The 25,754-nt window shown below is 30.0% G+C and overlaps 1 protein-coding gene across 1 annotated transcript; it reads left to right on the top strand.

Annotated features, from left to right (window-relative positions):
- Positions 1–456: 456 nt before the first annotated feature.
- On the top strand, positions 457–11,143 carry dUTPase (Deoxyuridine triphosphatase). The gene is made up of 6 exons (XM_087165920.1): positions 457–701; positions 834–925; positions 1,009–1,053; positions 3,792–3,866; positions 6,010–6,080; positions 10,938–11,143. The coding sequence occupies exons 1-6, from the start codon at positions 610–612 to the stop codon at positions 10,992–10,994; spliced, it is 432 nt and encodes a 143-aa protein (XP_087022046.1). The 5' UTR covers positions 457–609; the 3' UTR covers positions 10,995–11,143.
- The last annotated feature ends 14,611 nt before the right edge of the window (positions 11,144–25,754 follow it).

Raw genomic sequence — 25,754 nt, 5'->3', positions numbered from 1 at the left:
CACATCAATTCATCAATCTTTTTATAAGTTTTTTTATAATAATTTTTTAAAATTAACTAAATTACATTAATGGAAACAAATTATATTCTTAGTGATCGAAAGAGGCTAGACTTCATATGTTTTCACGTGTGTTTAGTTATAGGAGTAACATGTGTTTCTATCTAACGTGTGTATCGTCTGAATTAGTTTCTGTTTCAATTTTCAGACACATAAAAGAATTTAATCTCGGAAACTATATGGAAATTAAAACTGTACTAACCATAGTTCTTAAAGAAAACACCATGGGAATTTCAGAAAATATTTTTGTCAATTTATGGAATCGATTTTCTCCTTAGATGACATATTCGAGTGTTGTGATCGTGAATACACAATGCTTGTAGATGTACTACTGTAGCGCCACTTACTGAGCAAAGAGCAGATTATGAGAATGCAATAACTATTTTTTTAAAAATGTCTGTAACCGTTAACTGTATAAATTTAGCGCTAAATCAAATTTTCTTTATTGTGCTAGTCCCTTTCTATTTAAACATTGAATACTTATTTTAAGTCCTTATTTTTTTCGTTATAACTTAATTATTTTGAATTATACCTTAAATTAAAAAGATAAAGATGAAGCAGGTTTTAAGAATAGCTAAACTCTCTCCAAACGCCATAGCTCCTTCCAAGGGTTCAAAATTAGCTGCTGGTTATGATTTATATAGGTATTAATATTTTTATGAGTGTTAAGGTTTATATAATGGTCGTGAGTCTTATTTAATTGAATATTTTTACCCTTATGGCTATTGAAGAGCAAATAGTAATACCTACGCATTGTTTTGTTTTTCTCTTTTTAGTGCTTATGAATATATTGTACCTGCTAAAGGTAAAGTTTTGGCTAAGACTGATATTCAAGTTCAAATTCCACCTGGTCATTATGGAAGAGTTGGTTAGTTTGCTATATGATGTGAATTACACATACATTCATTTTCTTTTAGTTATTTGAAATTGATTTTTGTTATACTATTTCAGCCCCACGCTCTGGCTTAGCTGTTAAGAATTTCATTGACGTAGGAGGTATGTAAATTTTTCATTGAAGTTCTTCTTTTTATTAAGTAATATTATTAAGGCTATGCCTGTATCTTGATCTGGGAGATATTTCCATTTTGTGCACTGTTGTGTTAACTCTTCAAAGTGCGAAACAAATTTTAAATTTGCGTTTTTTTTAAAAAATAGCACCTAAAAGCTTGCCCAAAGGTGGTTACAAGTTACATCCTTTGAGTTGGTCCTATTCTATGATTCTTATTTAGTTTCTCTCAGACCTCTGCCTGAAAGTTAAGACTTGGCTATTCTGTTGCATATTACAATACAGTAGGTAATCTTCCAGTTGTGTTTTTATACTTCTCAGTTCATACCTGCCAAGTCTCATATTTTTTATCGAAGACTCCTGTATTTTACGACTGTCTCCTGTTTAACTGTATGTTCTCAAATTTCTCTGCATTTGTTGAAGAAATTTTTTAAAAAAATTTGAAATATCCACTAATTGTAAAAATACTTCTTAAATAAAAATACTTCAATAGATGGTGCTATCGCCAGTACTGCTGTATGTTGAGTGTTAATTATTTAAGTCAAGCCAAGATGGGTTATGGGGATCGATCATTCACCTTCCAATGGAGTTAACCCAGGTTCAAATCTCAGCTATTACTGGTCATTATGAATTCTGCATCCTTTCATCAACCACAGTACTGACTTGAAATATCCTTAGTGGTAGACAAATCACGGGTTAAAGTCTCCTTGTTGTCAGGCTGACTGGGAGTTTTTGATGTTTTCCCTCTCTATGTAACTCAAATGCCGATATTTTTTTCCTTAAAAAAGTCCTCGGAGAAAACAAGCAAATTTCTTTCAATACTTGATCCAGGAGTTCCCTTGTCTTCTGGATTGGGTTCAAAATTACAAGGCATCGAAGTTCAACATTAGTTGCAGTAATCAATATAAACTGACAAAAACTATTAATTTTAATTCAAGCTAATGTAGGGGCGTTTAAAAAACAGATCTACATAGAAATTTTAGAATAAATTTTAAAATTCTATTTGAGTTTTTCTATGATGTGGAATAAACTGGGTTTATAGGATTAGACTTAGCTAAGTGTTTTTTTTTTCTACTTCTGTGTTAACTTTAGTAAATATCCAATGCTTTATATTTTATAAAGCTATAGTTCAAAAAATATATATAACTTGTTTAATATAGCCCTACATAGTAATAATTTTAACCCTATAAACAAAATTTCTTTTAAATTTCATTTCTTAAAGGAAAGAATTATAGGGTGTAAATAACGGTGTAACAGACATGTTAGTGTACAATTAAGAAATGTACCAAAATTGAAAAATGGTACAACTCAGTGAACATATTTAAAGATATAGATGAGTTTTTGTATAAGTGTCAGTTTTTTCATGGAAAATAAAATTATTTTAATGTAACTAATTTGAATAAATATACATGTCTGCTATAAATAGTGAAAACATTTTAAATTTCCTACTATAGATATTAATTTTTACTCTCATTTATGTTTCAATTATGTTCTCATTTATCTTGTTGAAAATATACTGTATGGATGGGTGGTCTAATGTAAACAATAACAAGCGTCCTTAAACCGGAAGAAATTTAGAAAATTTCCGGTGTATCCCTCCGCTTATGTTATGACTACGAGGCGATGTGTGAACAAGCCTAATATTCTATGCAGTTTTGTTATTGTAATTTGGGTTCAGATCTAAACATAATTGTACCATTCATAGGAGCTTTCAGAAATGTGTTGATTCTCAGAGGTCGTAAGGCCAAAAAAAAATTTGGAAAGTTAATATCTCATTGTGAATAATTCTTAAGGTTTGTCATGTTTTGTATTTTATCCCTTATTTGGCTATGTTTGAATAAAATGTCGCCAAAAATATCTTTTTAAGATAGCCTAATTAGAAAATGTTCTTATGATTATATTATTAATATGATAATGCTGAAATTTAAAGGCTGAAAGAAAAAACTCGGTACATGTGAAATACTGCAAAAGATATGATGCAATAATATGATGGCACGTTTTTTCAATCTGCAGCGTAAAAATATATCGGAAGCAGTAACTCGGAAGTCTTGAAAGAGCAACTTTGCCACTAGCGCCACCACCCATAGCTTTACACGATCACCCATCCATAACTATGAAACTCAATAAGAATTTTTTTTTTTTAGCATTTATTTATTTTTTTAATATAGGAAATTGTGCTACATTTATTTAAGAGCATTTTTATTTCTAAAACAATATTTACTTGTGAAATGTGTATAATTTTATAACTAAAACCCATTTTACCCCACTCGAAATAAAGTGAGTAGATCTAAATGTGTTCTTTTGAAAGCATTACTGTAAGAAAACAATCAAACAAAACAGATTAGTTATGATTATATGAATCCAATGTATATAAAATGCATCAAAATTTCAGTAAGGTATATTAAATGATTTGGTTTTCGAGCCTTTAAAAAAACTTGATTTTACACCCACTTTACCCTCCCTGACCCTAACTTATTTGTTCAATATAGTTTGAAGATGTCTTTATTATCTTATATGTTTGTTGTATTACATGAGATTAATATTTTTTGTTGGTTTTTAAACCCATGAAATTTCACTCACCTGAACTCTTACCACCTACTATATTTTCTCACTGAAATACCTATACTTTTCTTGTTCACCCTTTATCTTTTAAAATGAACAGTTGTAAGGTTTTAATTATTTGTTAATTTTTTTATGTCAATTTTTCAACTTTGCTTAAAATTTTTAGCTGGTGTTGTTGATGAAGATTATCGAGGCAATCTTGGAGTAGTTTTATTTAATTTTGGATCTGAAGACTTTAAAGGTGAATTTAATTTTTTTCCTTTAGAATTTTGCATTATGCTTGTATGATTATACTTATTATTGAATTCAATTTAACAAATTAGTATAAAATATGATTTTATCTATAAAATTTGCTTATCCATAATCAGGGGTCTGTTAGAAGAAATTTGGGTCCGTTAACGGACCCTTCACAAAATATCTTTTCATAAAAACGGACCCTTCACAAAATGATTTTTCTTTTAATTAGACCCTTCACAAATATTTTTATCTTCATTATAATTTTGTTGATCGAAAAAACCCTTCCCAAGGCAGAAAATAAGAAACTTGGATGTAAACGAATTAAGTTTTGTCTTCGGCAGACGATTCTTCCATTTGTCCGAAATGAATATTCTGCTTTCAGCAGTAAAGGCTAAATACCAAATATTTGTATGTTGCATCTCTAATTTAGAAGCAGCAATTGTTGTTTATTTTTGAAAATGAAATTTTTTTTATTATAATTTTACAGTGCTGAGCATAATCTTGTATCTATTTACAATTTAAAAACTCCTTGAAAAAGTTTTTTGCAATAACCAGACCCTATTTGCACAAATTCATAAAAGCGGACCCTGGTTGAAGGAATGTGAGTAATTTTTTCACAATTTAACGAAAAACAGACCTTTCACAAAATGTCTGGACAGACCCCTGTTAATAGAATCTGGCTAATTTATTTTGAATTTATATGTTTTTAAAAGTTTGAGACTTATTGCTAATTTATTTCCTTAAATTTATTAACAGGAAAACTCTTTAACTTCCACTTGCTGAATTATTTTTACTGAATTTTAAGATATGAACTACATAAGTTTTCTCTTGAAAAATTAAACATTGTTTTACTTGCTCCTTGAAAGTGATTTCATATTTTTCTTTTGCCCTGTAAAAAAATTTAGAATTTTTAAATAAGTTATTCAACTAAATTTGTATTGATTTAACATTTTCGTTACAGATAATTTGCTGTAACTGAAACATGTTCAAAATAAAATTTTCTATGAGGACAGAATAATAGTGTCAAAAAATTTGGTGCTTTAAGCTTGAACCTATACATTTTAGATATTAATTGTTTAGGAAAAAAAAAACTAACAGTAATGGTAGGTAATTTTTTTTTTTTTTTTTCAATTATGTTAAGGGGACTACAAAATAATAATTCTAGGACTAGGGCTGTAAGTTGAGTAATTTTCTTCGACCCTTGTTACTTTTATTAGAAGGTTGTTTTTCTGCATAATTGAAAGCATTTAGAAAGATTTTGGCAATTTCCGAAAATGAATGTATTTAAGTATCAAAATAAAAAATAGGGTTCATTGATTTCAACAAAATATCAACATATTTCTGGTTATGTCCAATAAGCATGGTTCTACTGTAAGTGTTAATGGAAAAAGAATAATAGTAAAAAAAAAAAATTGAATAAACATTGATCTAAGTTGATTAAACCAGTAAACTTACATCTTAATAAAGTTTTAAATTTTCTTTATATTCTGGAATTATAAAATTTTACATGAACAAAATAAATTTGTGCTTGAACCTATTATCTAAAATCTTAAAAGATGATGGAAAAAGTAGAATCCATTGATTATTATGTGTGTATATTAATTATTAGTCTGTTAGTATTTCATTTAGTACTATTTTGTTTATTGATAAGCAAAATTAAAAAGTGATTGTGTTTGGACAAATTAAGGTTTCTAATTAAAACTGAAATTTTTTACTCTCATTATAATTTCTCCATTTATGTTAACTCTGCATGGTTAAAATAAACTGGGCTTTGCTGCCCATCCATAAAAATTTTGCTTCTAGGTTTCTGATTTTTTATTTTCAAAACCATTCTGAGTTGCACATTTCTTGCTTAAAGGACTGGGCATTTAACAGCTTCTAAAGTACAATCCGCAGACCGAATTACTGTTACATTCTTGCTATCTGTTTTTCATCTACATTGTTAAATTCTTTAGTTTCATCGATCTTAAATACAAATGCAGCTTCTTTTTGCTCATATTAATGAACATTTCTGCTATCAGTACCTGCTAAGTTGAATCTTTTTCTTTATAATAATCTTAAGTCGTAGTTACTTTAAAAATTTAAGCTGTTATTAGTTTACATTTGCTAAATATTTTGCATCTTTTTTCTCAATATCATTGCTTTAGTCAACAAAGGAGATCGAATTGCTCAGCTGATCTGTGAAAAAATTTGTTATCCAGAATTGGAGGAAGTAGAGGTACAACAATATTTTTTTTATTTTAAAGTTCTTTTTTTAATTCTACTAATATGTTTATTATTTAAAATTTTACCTATGCAGTGCCTTAATTTTATTTTCAATTACTGGTCAAGGCAATGCTGATTGCATTACATAACATTTTCCCTCTGTGTCTTAGTGACTATGCAGAGTAATAGTTTGGTAGTAATATTGTTTTCAGAATTTCTCTTTATGCAGCTTACTCATAATTATACTGAGTAGTATAAAAAGTAATAGTTCAATGTCCTAAATATTATTAAATTCAAAATGTTTTAAATTAACAAAATCAGTTGTAGTGCCAATGTAAGTGTCAAAAGTTTTTAAAACTTGCTAATAATTAAGAATTTCTGTTTGAACATACAAGTAATACACTTTTTAATGACATACTCAGTATATAAGTAGACTATCGAAGCCTATAAAATTTTCAGAAAATCAGGGGTCAACTTTTAAAGTTTGACATTCATTGATCAAACGTAAAAAATTAATGCGGCATAAATATCAGAGATATGAACACTGACATTAGAACTGAGTGGTCGGTATCCCTCGATAGTAGGGAAGCCAGGGACCATTATGCGATAATCTTTAGATTTTGTCCTTTGTCTTTTTTTCTCTCACTCTTGCCCCTTTTTTTAAATCGAGTGCAACTTATTACGTAATTAATAGAAAATTAATAAAAAAAATATAATACTCAAAAATGCACTTCTTAAAAGAGAAGTAATAGTGTTGGAACTAAAGAGATTTTCACTATTACCATTTCCTTCAGAAAGCAATAAAACTCTTTTTGCACTATTCTTTTTTGTCATGTTTTTAACTGATAAAGATTGATGAGTCTAAAGTATCCCATAACTTTCAACATCACCCATGAAAAGTTATTTGATACTTCAAAAACAGCATCCTCAGTTTACACTATGGGAAAATGTACTTTGCATTTTAAATTTGTCATTATCATATTTATGGCTCTTTTGTCCTCTTTTTTTTTTTTAAATGTCCGATATCTACAGAACCATATCTTTTTGCTGGCTATCTGTTCCTAAATTGTCTATAACAGGCAATTATCTAGAATTTATAGGAAAACAGATATATAGTTTGTCTAAAATAAGAACTCCCTATCCATTCGTTTGAATCCATGACTGTAACTATGGTAACGAGGTATAACTATTTCAAGTAGTTTGTTTGGGACAGGTTTTGGTTCAGGTCGAAGAGAGAAAGGGAATCTTTTTCTTCGGTCTACTACATACCTTCCAAGTCTCATGTTTTTTCAAAGACTCCCTTATTTTATGACCGTCTCCCAATTACCTGTATTTTCCCAAATTTCTCCGTATTTATTGAAGAAATTTCCTTTTTTAAAGATAAATATCTGCTATTGACAAAAATACCTCTTATTCCTCAACAATTGGCATTATTGCCAGTATTGCAATTAATGTGTTGCCACGCCGACCAAATCGTATGCCATGAGTCTTTTATTTAGTGAATCTTTTTTCTCCGATAACAAACTTAGTTATTTACCTATAAGAATCTGGCAATAACTCATTACTCAATCACTATTAAAACATAAATGTATTTCTGTTTTCAGAATTATTTACTGGAAGTGTCAAAGTTAAAAAAAAATAGCTCTGAATTTTGCTCATTACTTTCTGATGAAAAGCCAGGTCTGGTGTTTTTTACAAAATACCTGGAAAATTACCAATCTTAGAATTGTCAATAACTGTAATCAGTTATTGAGATTAGAGTTAAATAATTCAAACAGCTACTACAATTTTTTTTATGAAATTCTACTTTTTAGGGAAACTTAGCCATGTTTTCATTCTTATTCCATTATGTAAAACAGGGTTAGGATTTCGAACTTCCTAATCTGGTTTTGGACAGGACTCGTGAGTTTTACTGTCCTAATCTGGCTTAAACTGTCTTGAAGTGTCCAAAATCTTGAGCTTTGGTAAAAGGTGAAAATTCAATAGGTGTAGCCATTGTACACATAATTACATATATCAATAAATATTTGATATTTTTTATGCAATTTTCTTCAACTTGTTAAAAAGAAAAATAATATAATAAGAAAAGGTTTTTTAATTTTTGAAGCTCCACAATTTATTGAACAACAAAAGTAAATATATAATCCTTTAAATATAAATATGCTTTTAATACTGATGTTTTTGCATAAGGACAAATAATGCAATATTTAAAAAAAAAAAATAATTTTTTTAAAAAAATACTAAATTTGTTTAAAAATTAACCTTTTATTTTTCACAATATTTTTTTTAAAATTTTTATAATTCCTGCATTGCAGGATGATAAAAAAGACATCTATTTTAAAAAAAAATTGTTTTTAAATCTAAATACTTTAGTTTAAATTGGAAATACAAAATAACTGAAAAATGTATTAACAGTTTTGAAGGGCATAACATCAGTTTCAGTTACTGACACTGGTGATGTATCACCACTATGCTAAAAGAATTGAACATGAATGAAGTAAAAGTATTCTTGAATAGTACTATATACCTGTTTATGACTAACCAAGCACTTAGTCCCTAATGGCTTAACCTGTATGGCAAAGCCAAACTTCAGTTATGTACTATTGAATGAGAGGACCAATTGAACTTGATTACTGATTAGTCTTCCTCTATTTAATGTTTTAATTGAAGAGTCAAACAATATTAATAAAACATTATACTTTTAAAAACAAATATTCTCTAGTAGATTTAATTATCAATATGTTATAAGTTCTGTGTTTATTTTACCTTTTAAATGCTGTTCAGATAAAATTGTGGCATAATTTGAGTAAAAGGGTTTTGGACAGGACGGTTTAATCCAGGGTTTAAACCGTGGATTAATCCATTCTGTCCTAAACCTTCCCAACCCTGTTTTAAATGTTTATAAAAAAAATGTTTTCCAATGAAAAATTGCAGGGTGTAGATAAAATATGGAATGGATTTTCATCTAAATTTACCTGATATACCTGGAAAAGTCGAAATTTTTTTTTTCTGAAATTGAGTTTAGGGTGCATAGCGTTTTTAAAATGTGCTTAATAAAGCTTATTTTCGTTTTTGAAAAGCCCTTAAAGGTGTTTTTTTCATTGTGTGTTTTTAAACAGTGCTTAATTTCCCCTTTCTTTACCATATCAATTTTTGCCTCGAATTACGCAAAAAGTGTGGTTTTCACATTGTTCTGTTCAACATTTTTATAATTCATTCAACTACAATCTATTTCGACATACCATCGGTCCGTAGCGTATGAAAGCGCCAGTCATTCTAGGAAATACTTGCGGGTTTAAATACTGAGCTGGATTCGGTGGGAAGGATTCGTGTGTTCTCATGAGCAACTCTGCTGAATTTTGCAAGTGAGATGATCTTTTTAAATTACTGTTAAATTAATTATAATTTTGAATGATTTTTTTATGTAATTGTGTAAAGTAATTATTAATTTAAAAAATTGAAAGATTAACTCAATATTGAATATATTTAAAATTGTGCTTAATTGCTTTTATGGTGGCTAATATAATCATGAAAAAAATTCTTTGTCAGAAACTAGTAGTTATTTTATAAGATCATGTGACTTAGAAAATTATTTTGCATTTTGTTAACATATATATAATAGTTTAATTTTGTTAACATATATAGCTAATAATTTTTTCCCTTTCATATTTCAACAATATGAAAGGGAAAAAATTATTAGCACGCATATCCTAATTATATTTTTTTAAAGTGCTTAAAAAGTACTTAAAAGGTGCTTTTTTTTGTTGAAAAATTTATCTTTGCACCCTGGAGTGGTAACCCTGTGATAGTTTAAGTACCTTAGTGTGAGCTCTGGTTAAAACTATCTAAATTTATTTTAAAATCTGATATTGAAAGATTAATTTGAAAATAAATATAAAATAATAAAAATAATCTATAACCAAATCATTTATTGCCAATCTTAAATAGAAAATATTGCTGTCAATTTCAGTTCATAGTGGAATGTTATTTTATTTATATATTTTATTACAATTTTGCAGTTTCATGTGATTAAAAGTATAGATATTTACAATAATTAAATTGCCATATTTATTATTTCGTAAAATCAACTAGATTTTTCCCTTTGTTCGAAGCTATGGAATTAGTTTTAATAATGAGGCTATAAATGGACATTTCAGCTTTCTATTTTCTCAGACAAAGTTGTAGATTGATTTGAATATTTTAGAATCGTTTTTAAATTTTGTTAACTATAGAACAGCAAATAAAGTTTAAAGCTGGAAAAACATAATTTTTTCTATCAAATAAATACTTGTTTCAAAATTCTATATTTTAATTATCAATTATTTCTTATTAACTTTATTTTTTACATACTATTATGGCCAGTGAATTCTGTCAGCCTTTGTTTTTTAATTAAAGAATTTGTAATTTTTATGATCTTTTTAATTTAAAGATAATTTAATTTTTATGTCTTAGTAATAAAATGTGCAAGAAATCAATGGACTGTGAATTTTTTAGTAATTGCCTGTAAATTCAAGCAGTTCTTTTTTTTTCCCTCCCCACTTTGGCATTGATTTCTCAATCTACCTACTCTAGTAATTTTTTTTCCATTGAAATTTGTATTTTAAATTTTATTAGTTCATGAGAAATATTTATTTTTCTTTTGGTATTTTTCTATGTTCTCTGTTTTGACACCTACCGTGGTACTTATTTTTGTTTAATGAAACGGTTGTTGTCCTTGACTAAATTCCTCTCATTTTAATCGTTGGTTTTAGGTAATCAGATTTTTTATTCTCTGTACTGAAAAGTCGATGTCTAAATTATGCCACTGATTATCTTTCCTGGTTCTATGTTTTACACATTTCTAAATTAATTATTATTATTTTTTTTTTAGACTTTGGATGAAACGGAGAGAGGAGAGGGAGGATTTGGCTCTACTGGCAAAAATTAATACTTATGTGATGTAAAGAGCATTGTTGTGATTTATTTGTATTAATATTTTGTCTTGCATTTTTCATCCTACCATTTAATCAATGTAGATAAGCTGTTTTACTTCAAGCATTTACCTCGTTCTTGTTAATAAAGTTTTGTGCTTTACAATTGTCCTGAGTTATTCCTCGATACTATTAACAATCACAATACTTTTAGCATTTTTCTATTTTAAAAATTATAATTTTTATTATTCTTGTTAAACTCTTTTCTTTAAAAAAATAATTGCATCATAAATCAGTTGTTTGGTTTTAAAAAAAAAGTGATGTTTTTTTAAACTGTCTTCATAGACTTATAAGATTATTTTTCGTTTTACTACATATATTTTTCAAAATAATTATGTAATATTATCTTATAAAATTATGCATTTTCAGACACTGGCATTTCATTACTTTGAAAATTTTGCGATTCCAAGAATATTTTCATTCTGTTAGTGATGTGTGTTAAAATTTCGAATAAGGTAAAGGAATAAGGAATCTATCACTAACTCATGACATGCGTGTCACTTTATGGAACCACTCAAACAAATTTTTACCATGACTTTCTAAGTCTTGAATCTAATAATTTTAAAAAAAAAAGAAAATTTCAGTATTTTGTTTAATTCCTTAAAAAGCCTTTTTGTACTTTGCTGAATACAACTGGACCAAAACCAAGGGGTGAGCTTAATGGTTGGCACAAAATGGTTATTGGAGGTGAAAATAATAAATTGCTGCAATTATGTCTAATCTTTAATTAAAGCAGTTTTATTTACAATAGTAAAGTTTATAGTTTGTTAAATTATTTACAATCACTTACTGCAGTGTTTCCCAAACTTATGTGTACCCTTTCTAAATTTTTCGTAGCGCTGTGTACCACTAATACAAAATGAATGTATTTTTTACTGTAAAGGAATTGCCTAAAAGTTAAAAATCACAACTGGCTGTTGATACCCCTAATTATTAACTGTTAACTCTGCAAAAGATAGCCAATAGAAAAATAGTAATCGTAAATTTTCATGGCTGGCTTTGTTTTTTTTAAAAAAAAAATGTGAAATTTTAGTTTGTTGCAAGATATTTCGCATAACTTCACACTTTGGGAAACACAGAATTACTGCGTACATGTGTTTTTTAAAAACCAATAAAAGTTGATTCTAATTACTATTCCAATATTTTGTCAAGATTCTCAACTGGTTAAGTTTTTAAAAGTTTCTCTTTTTTTTTCTGTGGGGTATATTAATTTTTTTTTCAGTGATTTTAAAATTTTTTAAATGCCTTTTTATTTATGTATGTTTCAATATTGTCTTAATGCGATTCCCAACCATAATAGTATAAGATGTTAACATAAGAAATCCCTATTTTGATTAAGCTTAGCACTATAACCTGATCTATAATGCATCTGAAATCATAAAATATTTCTGATATAAAGTACAGGTTAACTATATCAATTGATATTAAAGCAACTAAATTTCATGTTCAAATTGGGTCTGCTATTTAATATTCAAGTAAATAAATACAATGTTCAACATTAAGTATTTAACTTCATTACATAAACAAAGATAACATAATTTTAATTTGGATATATTTATCAGTCTTAATTATGTAATTTTTCATAATCTATGCAATTAAATATAATATAAATATTTATTTTAAAAATTATATAGTTCTTAAGACTATTTAAACAAATTGGAAATTTAAAAGTCTTGTGTACTCTTCTAACTATATTTTTTTATATTGTGTTTTCTTTTAAATCCTTGTTTTTTTAAATCCACAAAACTTTATGTACCTATTGCAACATTAAACAGTAAAAGATTATACCTACATATCTGACATAGGAACATAGCGGAATTTTTATGTCTTTAATTTAATTTTTATTAGAATATTTTAAACTTTTTTTAAAATATGGTGTATGAATTGAAGCATAGAGCACTATCATAGCTTTCCATCTTACTTTATTTGAAGCCTCTGTGTTTTTCTTATTGTTTTCCATTAAGTTACTATCTTCCTGCTCCAAGTACTTTTAGGTCTTCCTATTTTTTTTCTATTGCCCTGATAGTTCCAATCAAAAGTTTGTTTTACTTTAAATTTTTCAAGTTTACGTAGAACATGATCAATCCATTTACATTTTTTAATTTTCAAATCAATCGGTTTTTGTTTTGCTTTGCTAAGGATTTCTGTATTACAAACTTTATGGAAACACTTGATACACAAGATTTTTCTTAATAAATGCTTGAAGCTTTTTCAAATTATTTTTATTGCAGTCTTGGATCCATATAGTAGGACAAATTTCACAATCGTATTGAATATTAAAATTTGTCATGTTTTTGTTTTTCCAGAAATTGTTGAGGATAGCGTAAATGCTTCCAACTTTGTTTAATCTATTTAGTATAACTTCATTAGTTCCTCCCCTGCTATTATACTTCCAAGATATGTAAAATTGCTTACCTCCTCTAGTTTATTTTTTTTAAGAATATGTCATTTAATTGTTTAGGGCTATTTTCGAAATTTTATTTTTTTTTGATAATATGCTCCATTTTTCCTCCTCTGTTTAAGATGTGTTTGTTTGCATGTCTTGAAGGGTGTTGGTCAGTAAACATAAGTCTGCAAAAAAAAAAAAAAAAAAAGGTCAGCGATATTCAGCTTATACCCCTTATATTCTCTAATACTCTCTTCTTCATTATCCGATTAGAATTAAAATTATTGTTGGAGAAGGTATACAACCCTGTTTAACAGCTGAATCAACCTTGAAGGAAATGATGTGCCATTGGTGCATTAATTGTTTGATGAATAAGAAGAATTATATATTTATATTATCCTCTAAATGCAACCATAAAATTTATACTTCAAACAAAAACAGACTATTTTTTCTAGTTTCAGTGGTTGTTTCTTTTAGAATTTTTAAATTAGAATGTAGAAAAAAGGTTTTTTCCTTTGATAGTTTAAATCGGATATTTATCTAGAAAAGTGCTCGCCTTCTTAAAACATTTCACTTTGATCTTCCTTTTTTTTAATAAAAGTTTTAGATTAATTCAAAACTCACTTGAATACGTGATTTATTCCAATAAACCACGTATGCATTTTAGCTTAATTTAAGTTCATTAACCTAAAAATATAAGAAAGAGTGCAAAAGTGCTGTCTGCTGCTGTAGGAACCAGCAATGGCACATTTATAGTGGGGAGCTTCTCACCCTCCTGATTACCTTTCTCTCGTCGAACTAAGCTAAATCCTGTCTTAAATTCTTCTTGAAATAATTAAACCTCGTAACCATAGTCACTGCCACTTTCTTAACACGAATAGCAAAGGGAGTTCTTTCCATAGACAGACTATACCTATTTCCATTCTTGTGCGTTCTATGGTGGATTGATCTTAAGACACGGGTCCTAATAGATTACCGAAGCCAAACATCACTACCAGTGGTTGGGTGATCATCCTGCGAAGGGACTGAGGGTGCCCGGTATCGGTCCTCGTTAAACTGTTCTGCCAAAAAGTGCTAGACTTAGCGCGCATATTTTCGGTTTCCCAGAGCGTCTACTATAGCCCATAATGAGCTCTAGTGAATTGTAAATAAGATACTACTGTCAACCGTGTTCATGTTAGAAAGGAAATAAATATTTAAAAAGCAGTATGTGTCGAATTTTTTTTTATATAAATAATTCACAGCATAGTATTACATTTATACAAAATTGATAGTTGGAGAAAAAAAATTATTCTTGATTTGGCCTTATTTTTTATTTTAATTCATTTATTTATTTGCATTATATTGTGTAAAACGAGTGTAATGTCTGCTCTAGATACCAAGAAGAGATAACTACTTAAAAGTTTTTCATTTCGCATTTGATTTTTTTAACAAAATTCTACCATACTGAATTTCCTAAAAAATTCATTTTTCTAAAAACATTTAGTAAGTAATTTATACTTTTCTATTTATGTGAAACAGAACTCGAGAATATTCAGAAAGTGAGATGAAAATACTTGAAAAAATTGAATACAAATTAATTTAAGGTTAGCTTGAGTATGAAGTTATTGTGGAGGTATTTGTAGGAGTACTAACAAAATTCAAAACTGTTTATATTAATTAAAATTTGTTAAATAAATTATTCATAATTTTAAAGTTAGCCTGCGTTGTTAGATAAAGTAAGGAGATTTTACTAAATTATACCTTTCAATATCTCATTAGATTTTACGTTATGAAAACTCTAGGATTCTTTAAGAGTATTATTTACAGAATAAATTTTGTCATTGTCTAAAATGAAGGTATTTTACTTGAGACTTAAAAGCGTTCAATAAGTTTTATTCCTGTTCTGTGTGTACTGATTCCCAATAAATTTGTAAAGATTTACAAGTACTTATCCGTTTTGGGAGCTATAAAAAAAAAACTCCATATTGTTATAGACGCTAGTGATGCTTGTACTAGGTTTTGTTATAATATGTGCTGTTATCATAGGTTTTTAATATAGGCACTGTAGTAATTGGTTTCTTACTGCCCCCCCCCCGATTTATTATTTCGATGCAATTTTTGCATTTAGCAAAATGGTTTCGCCAATTTGTCTTAAGTTCTGAAAGAATCCGATTTTTCCCAAGTATGCCCTCGATTGTTTAGGCTTTGCTCTGGAAAACATGACCTAAAATATCAGTGGTCTGTCTAAGTTTTTTTGAGAGGTACCTATTTTGTGAAAATTTAGACATAATTTGAGAAAAAAAAAATTATATTAAAAAATCAACACAAAAATGTGGTAAAGTAAGAAAATATTTTCAAAAATTGTCACTACAAATAAAAATTATTTATGACTGGTAAATTTCTATATATTTTCCCCCATATATTCAAAAATAATTTTGTAATTGTAAAATCTTGGGCTTAAAATTGTACCAAATTTAAAAAAATATAATTTTCCACGTGTTCCTTAAAGTAAATTAACAACTATGTAAAGAATGACTTCAACATTGCTAACGAAATGAACGAAATGATCCAGTTAATATTAAATATGAACGAATATGCTGTAAGCATTTCTTAAAACAAGATTATGAAGATGATATGAGAAATCGTTTGCTTAAATTGCGGATTAGAATGATTTTAAAATTGCTCTAACTCTACCAAGTGCATTCTTTTCAAAGGGGGACTAATTGTTCCGTCAGCAGCATGGATGGAAGTGTGTCAGGAATTTGAGAACATTTTTCGAAGTGTGCATGGGACGGAAAATCAAGAAGTGTCATCAAAGAATTTATAAGTGAATTAGAAGGACGATATCCACGCAGTGAATAAAACAGCAATACGCTTATTTTGCATTTCAGAACTTTTATAAAAATTCGCTATCTAAATTAAAACTGCCCAGCTCCTTGAAAAAAAAAGAGGCAGATGAAAAAATCAAAAAAAAAAAAAATCTAAGAAAATAAAAGCTTAAATGAAAAGTATAGATAATTAATAGTTAAAATCCCCTGGTTTCATAACGTAGTTTTTAATGTAGTGATTCTAAATATTTATTATTTTTTTAATTATGATATAATTAATATTATTATATTCTTTTAAATTTAAATATTTATAAACAATTGTAAAATTTCTAATATTTTTATGAACCTAAATTATTATTTTGTTAGACTAATTAGCGTTTAAGGTTGTTGTTTCCTAATGATTAAGTATAAACAAATTGCCATTAACAGCAGATTTTAAAACCAAGATTCTAAATTTACAAATTATTGTTATAGAGCAATATGTAGCTAAAAAAGTGTCAATATATACATTAAACTATGTTTTTGAAAGGAAATATGTTAGTTGTATAAAGTTTGAAAGCTAATATCAAGAAAAAGTCGAACTTATTTTTACAGAGAGAATGATACAAAGTTTTCATAATATCTTAGCTTGCGATCTCCGAGATCTGTGTGTAGCGTGACGTCATGAGGAGGGAAATCGTAGCTTCAGCTCAAGAGCGGAATGAACTAGCCCTTCTATTCTCTTTAGCCCTGCTCTTACCTCTTGATTCTTAATTTCACCGGGGGTACATGGACTTACGGTTCAGATTTAGCAGGCACTAGATCATGAAGGACAACAACATCAACATGATTTATGAAGTTTATATACAGGGTGTTTATAAAGTCCTGAACCCATTTTGATGTTTAATAACTCATAAAATAATAAGTATTGGTCCTCGTTAAACTGTGCTACCGTAAAGTGCTCGACTTCGCGCGCAGGTCGTCGGGCTACCGAAGCGGGGGTGCCATCCCCTCCGCAGAGGATCAAAATTGTGATGGCATGTCTTCGGATCATCCTCCGGGATGTTTCCCAGACCGTCACCAATATCCCATTGTGCAGCTCTAGTGCGACGTAAATTAACAACAACAACATAAAATAATAAAGATAGATTAAAATTAATAACATAAATGGTTAGATAGACTCAGAACGTTTCATGACCCTTGTCAATGAACTTCTTTTTGTCCCCCTTGACCCTTTTGACCCTTGTCAATAACACATGTCTTTTTGAAACAAGATGGTGCACCACCTCATTGGGGTATCATCGTTCGTAGTTCTTTGAATGACCATTTTCCAGGAAGATGGATTGGGCGAGGAGGTCCAATTCCTTGGCCACCCAGATCACCTGATATAACGCCGCTGGACTTTTTTCTTTGGGGATTTATGAAGGACAATGTTTACAGGAGGATCGTGTCGAACATTGATGACCTAAAAGCCAGAATTACAACCGCAATAGCCTCTGTGAATGCCGACATGCTTGCCGCTACCTGGCATGAAATTGACTATCGACTTGATATTCTCCGTGTGACGAAGGGGGCACACGTGGAAGTTCATTGACAAGGGTCATGAGTCTATATAACCATTTATGTTATTAATTTTAATCTATCTTTATTATTTTATGAGCTATTAAACATCAAAATGGGTTCGGGACTTTATAAACACCCTGTATATTGTATGGAATTGACCAACACATAATATTTTATGTTGATAGTTTATTTATTTATTTAAAAAAAATCTATTACAGAAAGATTTGTTTTTAACAGTGTGAAGTACTTTGATCGTTTTGAAATCAATGCACTTGTTTGCAATATTTCATAAAAGATGACGTTAATTAATATCAGTTAAATTTTGGGCTTGTGGAGACAGGAGCACGGGTATTTTTTTTTTATTAAATATAAACTTGCGTATATACTGTGTAGAAGTTCAAAAAAACACGTGTTTCGCGTATTTTATCTATGGAAGATAATAAATAAAATCGCAAATTAATATCTTATCTTTACGAGTGAATCTCTGATATTGCAAGGAATCTAGATGCTTCATTATCCAACAAATAATCAGGAAAAAAATGTTTAGAATTTTTTTTCTTCTCTTTTTTTTAATGATTTTATCTATTTGCTTATTGTTAAATATTGATAATTATCTAAATAGAACGGTAATGGTGCAAGGTTTGGGTGATTACTATACAGAAATGTATTCTTGAAAGGAGAAAAAAAAAAAAAATCTTTACTACGAGTGAAGAATTCAAACTTTTATCGCAAGGAATCCACCTCGTTTTAATATCGGATATCCAACAAGTGATTAAGGGGAAAAAAGTTGAGGATTTTTTTTTCTTTTCTGTTTTTTTTTTATGATTTTATCTATTTGCTTATTGTTTGCTTATAGTTATCTAGTGAAAACAGTAACAATGTAAGGAATTCGTTGATTACAATACAGAAATGTATTTCGAAAAAAAAAAATTTTTCCCTCCGAAGTTCAAAATTTAATTGGCTTTGAAATGATAATTTCCACTAATATTGGAAAGAATTTTGATGGACCCCTACTCTGCTAATAGAAATTTCAATAGACTAAATCAGTTGTACTCAAACCATCTCTGAAGATGCAACACCGAACATTCTAGCCGGTTGTAAATAAAAAAAACATTTCTGTCTCTAATTGCTATCATGCCAAATATTATTATTATTAATAATAATATTGTTATTATAAATTGACAAATCATGTCATAAGCAAACTGAGATTCGATCATGTTGACTGAAAAATTAGGAAAAACCTGGACTAAACCCATATTAGATGATATACAATTGACAGCAACGGTTGAGGATGAGAATAATGCTTTATTATGGCTCATTCTTCGGTGTTGATGAAGGACAATCGCTAACCCCTATCTTTTCAATTTTATTAAAATACATAGTTCGAAAGTAAAAATATTCACTTTGATCCGAGGATTCTTATAACCATTAATTTGTTCTTCTTTCCATAGTGATGGCCTCTAACTCCCGAATTTCTTTGAATACAATAATTGTACATTCAGTAATATCAGTTTATAGTTCTTCTGTAATGGTCAGGGCCAGATTTAGCCTAATTGGGGTCTGGGGCAAAAACTTCTTCGGGGCCCCTCTGCTTCACTACTGCAGTAATGAAGAACCGAATTTAATGGCGGCATTTAAATTGTTCACCGCATAATAGATATATAACAAGTAAAATTGACTAGAACCTAAAGTAGCTATAAAGTCCCCCTCCCCTCCAATGGCAAGACGAAATATCATTCTGTCTATTTTATTGATTTTCTGACAATTCTATGCCCATCATGCCAAATGCAGTTTTCTGCTTGGTAACTTTGTCCATCTAGCTGCGAAAAATTCATATCCTTGCTGACATTAGGGAGGAATTCAGCTAAATTTTCGCAATTACAATGCATTAGTTAAGCCAATCAGAAGCCCGTTTTTTGTAAACATATTATAGCATTTTGCGGTATGTAAAAGTACAGGCTTTTGATTGACCAAATTGGACCATAGTAATTACGAAAATTTATTAGAATTCTGCCATGAATTTACGAAATATAGATTATTTCGTGTTCATACACTAAATTAATGTAGAAGGTAACATAAAACTGACGGATTTTACCCTGTACTGATATTTTGTTTAAAAAAAGTTCATCAAAGAAGGACACATCAAATTAAGTTTCTATTCGATTTGGGGGCCCTGGACAACTGCCCCGTTTGTCCCTGCCTTAGTCAGGCTCTGGTAATGGTATAATGCAGTGTAGTTTTGCGGCAGTGATATTGGCTTTCTAAACTACACTCTAAATTGTATTAGTCCTTTTTTCGAACTGAGAGACAGCTGAAGAACAGCTGAGAACCATCTAATATAGATCGAAATATGATACATTTTTTATTGCTTTTTCCTATGTTCCTAAGAAAGTATATACTAAGTTTCGCCGACATCCACCACATGAACGGATACAATGGCGTTCTAAACAGGTTAACTTTAATAAGAATCATCGTGTAGCTGTATGTCCAGAATATTTCTTTGCACTAATGGGCTAGTGAGTCAAGTTTGTTGACGTATTACAGATTAGATCCTAGTTTAACTTCAATCAAACACTTCTTTTTTTGCATGATACGAGTCAGTTAGGTTGGTTACAAGATGTTATAAACTCCAGTTGTTATAAATGAAGTAGTGGCAACATAGATAGGAAACATATTTTATTATACTTACCAGTAAAAAAATTCCACGAGAAGTTTTAGGATACCGTTGGCAAAGCGTTAAATATTATTGATAACAATGAGGAGCTTTTTTTTTCTCTAAAGACAATTGTTGGCTGGACATAGCACATAAAATTGAATTAAAGGCAGTAAAAACTAACTTATTTATAGTGCTTCCTACGCTAAAATAACAGGGCTTTCAATTTGCAACTAAGGGTATCTAGATCTTTTTTTGTTCATTAAAGATTATAGCATTAAATATTATATCATTAAAAATATTTTTTGTCCAGAACGAATGCTCCGACAAAAATCATACAGTTGGCCAGATGTCTTTTATATATATAACTGTCAGCAGTTAATGTTAAATTAAAACCTTTTATTATATTTGTTGTTTGCAAAATTGAATTACATTATAGGATTTCTTTATTCATAGATGTTGAACCAAGTTTCAAATTAAGGAAGGAATCTGTTTAAGAATGGAAGGTTATTTCACATTACCTCAATCATTTAAAATGAATTTTGGAAAAGAGAATTACGGCTTCCGTATCAGTATAGGAGAGAAAGATACAATTGAACTAGGTTTCAATAAAAAGCGTGATAATAAGGAATGCGGTATGTGTCCCAGGCTACTTCGCACATGGACTCCACCCTCTAACAGAAATAGAGTAACACCATATCGTCACAAAAGTTCTAAACCTACCAATCAAATAGTTGTTACTTTACCTCCTGGAAAAACAATTAAGGTGTCTAGTCCTTTGATTATAGAATCTGATAATTTACACAACATCAAAGCAACCTTTTCTCCCACAAAACCAAAAGATGTTCAGCCTGATAAAATTACTTCAACAGAGGCGCTTAATATCTGCAAAAAGAAAATTGAAGATAAATTCAATTCCTACATTCAAGTTTTAGAAGAACATGAAAAACTTCTGGGCAAACAAGAAATCAAACAGAGAACAGTAGCGCATCGAATTCAGAGACTTATAAATAACATCGCTGATAAGCATGAAACAAGTAAAATATTAAACGAAAAATTCATTCATAAAAATAATACAACGAGTTCCAGTGAGCCATCTTTTGTTCAAGAACGTTTTCCGACTTATAAAAAAAGTTATAAGGTTGACGCTTCAAAAAAAGCAGAAAATTCTACTAAGTTTGATAATGATCAACTTGGTAGATTCACTCAGGATACAATGCAAGAAAACTCAATGGCTGATATGACATCAGTTAAAACGTTTCGTAGGAAAAGTGTTGAAAAGAAACAAGTAGATCGTAGAACAGACGCTGGAGGTTTTTTAAAACAGAAAGATGAAGGATTAAAGATTAACCCAAAAGAAAAGAATTATAATGAACAGTATTTGAACAGTATCCAGCATTTTGAACAACATCCGACCTATGAAAAAAATGATAACGGTGACGCTTTGACAAAAGCAAGAAATAACACTAAGTTTGATAGTGATTTAATTGATAGATCAACTCAGTATACTATACAAGAAAAATCTATGCCTGACATGACTAGTACATCAGTTAAAACTTTTGGTAAGAAAAATGGGGAAAAGAAAAAAGAAGATCGAACAGAAGTTGGAAGTTTTTTCAATCAGAAAGATGAAGGAATAAAGAATAACCCAAAAGAAAAGAATTATAATGAACAGTATTTAAAACGCGTTTTTTCACGAGATCAAGATAGGAATAAATTGGCTTCGGAAATTGGAGGAATTTTTGAAGAGCAAGATGAAGATAATTATGATGAACAGTATTTAAGAGATGTTATTTCACGAGGCCAATATGGGAATAACTTGGATAAAGAAGTACCTACTATGAGACCAACTATTGAAAATGTTTCGAATCAGTTAGCTGAAAGCATGCTGGAATCAAAATCACTCTTGCAAGATCTCTATCGCGAAGAAAAACTTTTAAACTTTTCACAAAAGGATTACATTCAGTCAGCACAGAAGTTTTATCGCGGCCAGCAACGTCTACTGGAGGACTTTTGTCACTCTTTAGAGAGTATCTGCGATAATGAAGTCACGGATAGTCGTTACAAAGGAACGTGTATTTTAAACAAACTTAGGAGCCATTGTAAAAAATATGAAAGAAAGAGTGGTATAAACTTTAAAGCTCTAAGTGAGTCTGAAATCGACAAGCATATCGAAGTTATAACTGAATTGCAAGAAAATGTAAAAGAATTGAAAGATGCCCCTGAAATTCATACGAGTGAAATAGATTCTTTCCTTTTAGATAGATTATCACGAGCTGATATTAGGTTAAGGCTTTTGAAACAACAGTTTGAAATTGAGAAAGTAATTCGAAAAAATAGGTCCGCAACAGCCATGCCTAGTCAGACTTCTACTTCAGAAGGACAAAATCTTAACGCAGAATGTGACAAATACAAACATAACGCTCCTACTGATTTGATGGCTGATCACACCAAATTTTATCCTTCTACTTTTGCTCCCAACGAAGAGGGTGGTATTATGATTTCACGCAAGGAAGAATGTGTAGAAAAAACAGTCTATCTTCATGACCTTAGTTCCAGTGATGCCATTGACCTTATGTTGCATAGCTTAACTGAGCCTAGTCAATCATTCTTCACAGATAATACAAGTATTGAACCTAAAAGTGAATCGGCGAGAAAGCACATTTATCTGCCACTACGAGAAAATAATTTGAAAAACCAGTTGAAAACTAGCAGAAATGAAAATCTTAAGACGGAAGCAAGAGAACATTTGCCACCAAAAGATGGAAAAATATCCCAAAGTGATCAAGTACACACTTTAGGTTTAAATCAAGTATTGTCTACCACGCATGCTTCACCATACGGTATGCAGAAGCATAACAGTTATGAAACCAAACCATTTTCAGATTCTTTTGACCAGAGAGAAAAGTTTGTTGATGAAATGCCTGAAATTACAGATCCAGAACGACTAACACTTTTTAAAACCACTAGTTCACCACAAAAGAATTATAAACGAAGTGGTGAACAAGAATACCATTACATGAAACCAAGCTCTGGTTTTCATCTTGTAGGAAAAGATCAAAATGATCCAGACACAGGAATGTCTGATAAAGAAGCTTTATGTGAAACAACCATTAATCAAACCCTGAAGAAATACCCATCTAATGCCGTGAGCACAGTTTATCCTGCACCTCATAACGGGAGTGTTATCGATATGGTTCCTTTATTCTGTTTGATGGTCTGGCCGGAAAAGCAAAATATACCTGATTTGAATTTAGGCCGCGGCAGTTTTAGAACTGAAACTTTCCAATCACAAAATATTTTAGATTGTAATAAAGGAGACATTTCAAAGATTTCTCAGTATACTAATGAAGTCGATCACATGGAAAGTAAAGCTAACGTTGAGAATGAGAAGGAGTTGAGAAGTGGTTCCCTTTATACAGAGAAACATATTTTAGGAGATAATTTTTCACACCAGGTTTGTAATTGCGTTTTTACCCCAAAAAATGTTCAATTTTTGAGAAATAGAAATGATAAAACAATGGCATCCGAGGATGAGTTGAATGAATTGGACGATTGCTTTTCTAGCTCATTACACGAAGTTGAAGACTGTAAAAATATTCCAAAAAATGTAGAATCTTCTCAAATGATTGATTATAAAATAGAAGCACTGAATTCTTATCATTCAAATTCTGATAATAACAAAATTTCTGTTGTGTCTGATTCAAAACAAACATCTGGAATTCCAAAAAGTTCTTCTGACACAATAATTACGAACAATATCAGAAATGAATGTAACTTTATTTCTCCTAATGTTGAACAAAAGGAGTTTTCGTCCATCCGGAGTAATAAAATAAATAATTTGGATTCTAATGAAATGCTATGCAAAGTCCCGTATTCACTAAAAAGAAACGATAAAGAAATCATTGAAGTAAATGTAAATGACCAATGTACCCAGGAAACTCCGCCTGAAAAAGATTCAGACAAATATTTTAGGGGAAAATTGGAAGAAGCTAGCAATTCACCACTGTCAAAAGAAAATGATCCAGCCATCTCTATAACTAATAATATCGTCAATAATTATTCCAACTTTCCTAACATTGCTCATTGCAGTTGTTCCACAGCATCGTATGAGCCACAAAATTCTAAAAAATGTGATGTTTCGAACATATCAGAAAAAAATCTTTCTTTAAAAGGTGGTTCCTTATCCCCTGCTGAAACAATGCAGATAAGACAAAGGAATATAGATTTTCCGAAAACAGAAAATAATTCGAAGTTAAGAAAAACCATTGGGAAATCGCAGAAAAAGCTATTAACTAATAACATAAAGATAAAGCAGACTGCTTTAAGAAAAATGAAATCAAGGATCCTACACTCCTCGGAAGACGCATTCGCGTATAATTTACTTAGATTATTCACACAAAATATTAATATAGATACTCCTATTTCAGAAAGGTTCAAGGACTTGGTTGATTCAGACCCGAATAAGAGAGATGGATTTGAATTCAGAGAGTATTCTAATCGTGAATTTAAGAATGAAAATTGCCTCTCCAAGAAAATTCAGGCATCTTATCCTGAAACATACCATCAATGCATTGATCATGGATACAATAAAATATCTGATATGCATGTTACTGATAAGATGTCCAAAGAAAATACCCTGTTGAAAACTGATAGTTTCACTAGAGCTGCATTAGATTGGATCAATCGTGAATACAATAAAATACCTAATACACCCGTTGATGTTCAATCATCTAACAATAGTGAAAATTTAAAAATAGACAGTTTCACTAGTGCAGCGCTGGATTGGGTCAATCGCAAATACAGTAGAACTGATATACCTCTCAATGCCCAATCAAGTCACAGAAGTGAGTTGTCTTCCGCGCAAAAGAGTTTTTTAACGGTAAAATCGGGAGTAAAAAGATCGCCATTTTGCCAAGAGACAAATCCCGAAAGAAGCATAAAGAAAGTTATCGACACACATGAATATGATTCTGAGCTATCAAATGAAGGGATCCAAAGAACTAAAGAAGATACACTAAGATCATTGTATTGCAATACTTCGCAATCTTTAAGAGATATAACAGATGATATTTCAGTTTGTTCCCCACAATTAGAGAAGTGGACTAACCCCCAAGTACCCGTAGCACAATGTAAATTTTTCAGCCCTAAATTAGGGGTACATTCTTACAATAAAATTGGACAAAGATCGAAAATCCAAAATGTTAGTGGTATAGCTTCTCGTATAGAACTGTCGGAAATCGATAGACAACAGAAAAAAATAAATAATTTATACAATGAAATTATGTCGTGATGCTCATTCGAAATGTAATTAATAAATAAAGTG

Source organism: Parasteatoda tepidariorum, chromosome 6 (genome assembly GCF_982258835.1).
Source record: "Parasteatoda tepidariorum strain Cologne lab strain chromosome 6, Ptep-v5.0, whole genome shotgun sequence".
Lineage (NCBI taxonomy): Eukaryota > Metazoa > Arthropoda > Arachnida > Araneae > Theridiidae > Parasteatoda > Parasteatoda tepidariorum.
This window is presented reverse-complemented; position numbering and strand designations above follow the sequence as displayed.

Bases quoted from the DNA above. Each gene is read 5' to 3' on its own strand.
- dUTPase (XM_087165920.1), top strand. From the start codon at position 610: ATGAAGCAGGTTTTAAGAATAGCTAAACTCTCTCCAAACGCCATAGCT. The intron at 702-833 runs GTATTAATATTT...TTCTCTTTTTAG, and splicing joins GCTGGTTATGATTTATATAG to TGCTTATGAATATATTGTAC. The intron at 926-1,008 runs GTTAGTTTGCTA...ATACTATTTCAG, and splicing joins TGGTCATTATGGAAGAGTTG to CCCCACGCTCTGGCTTAGCT.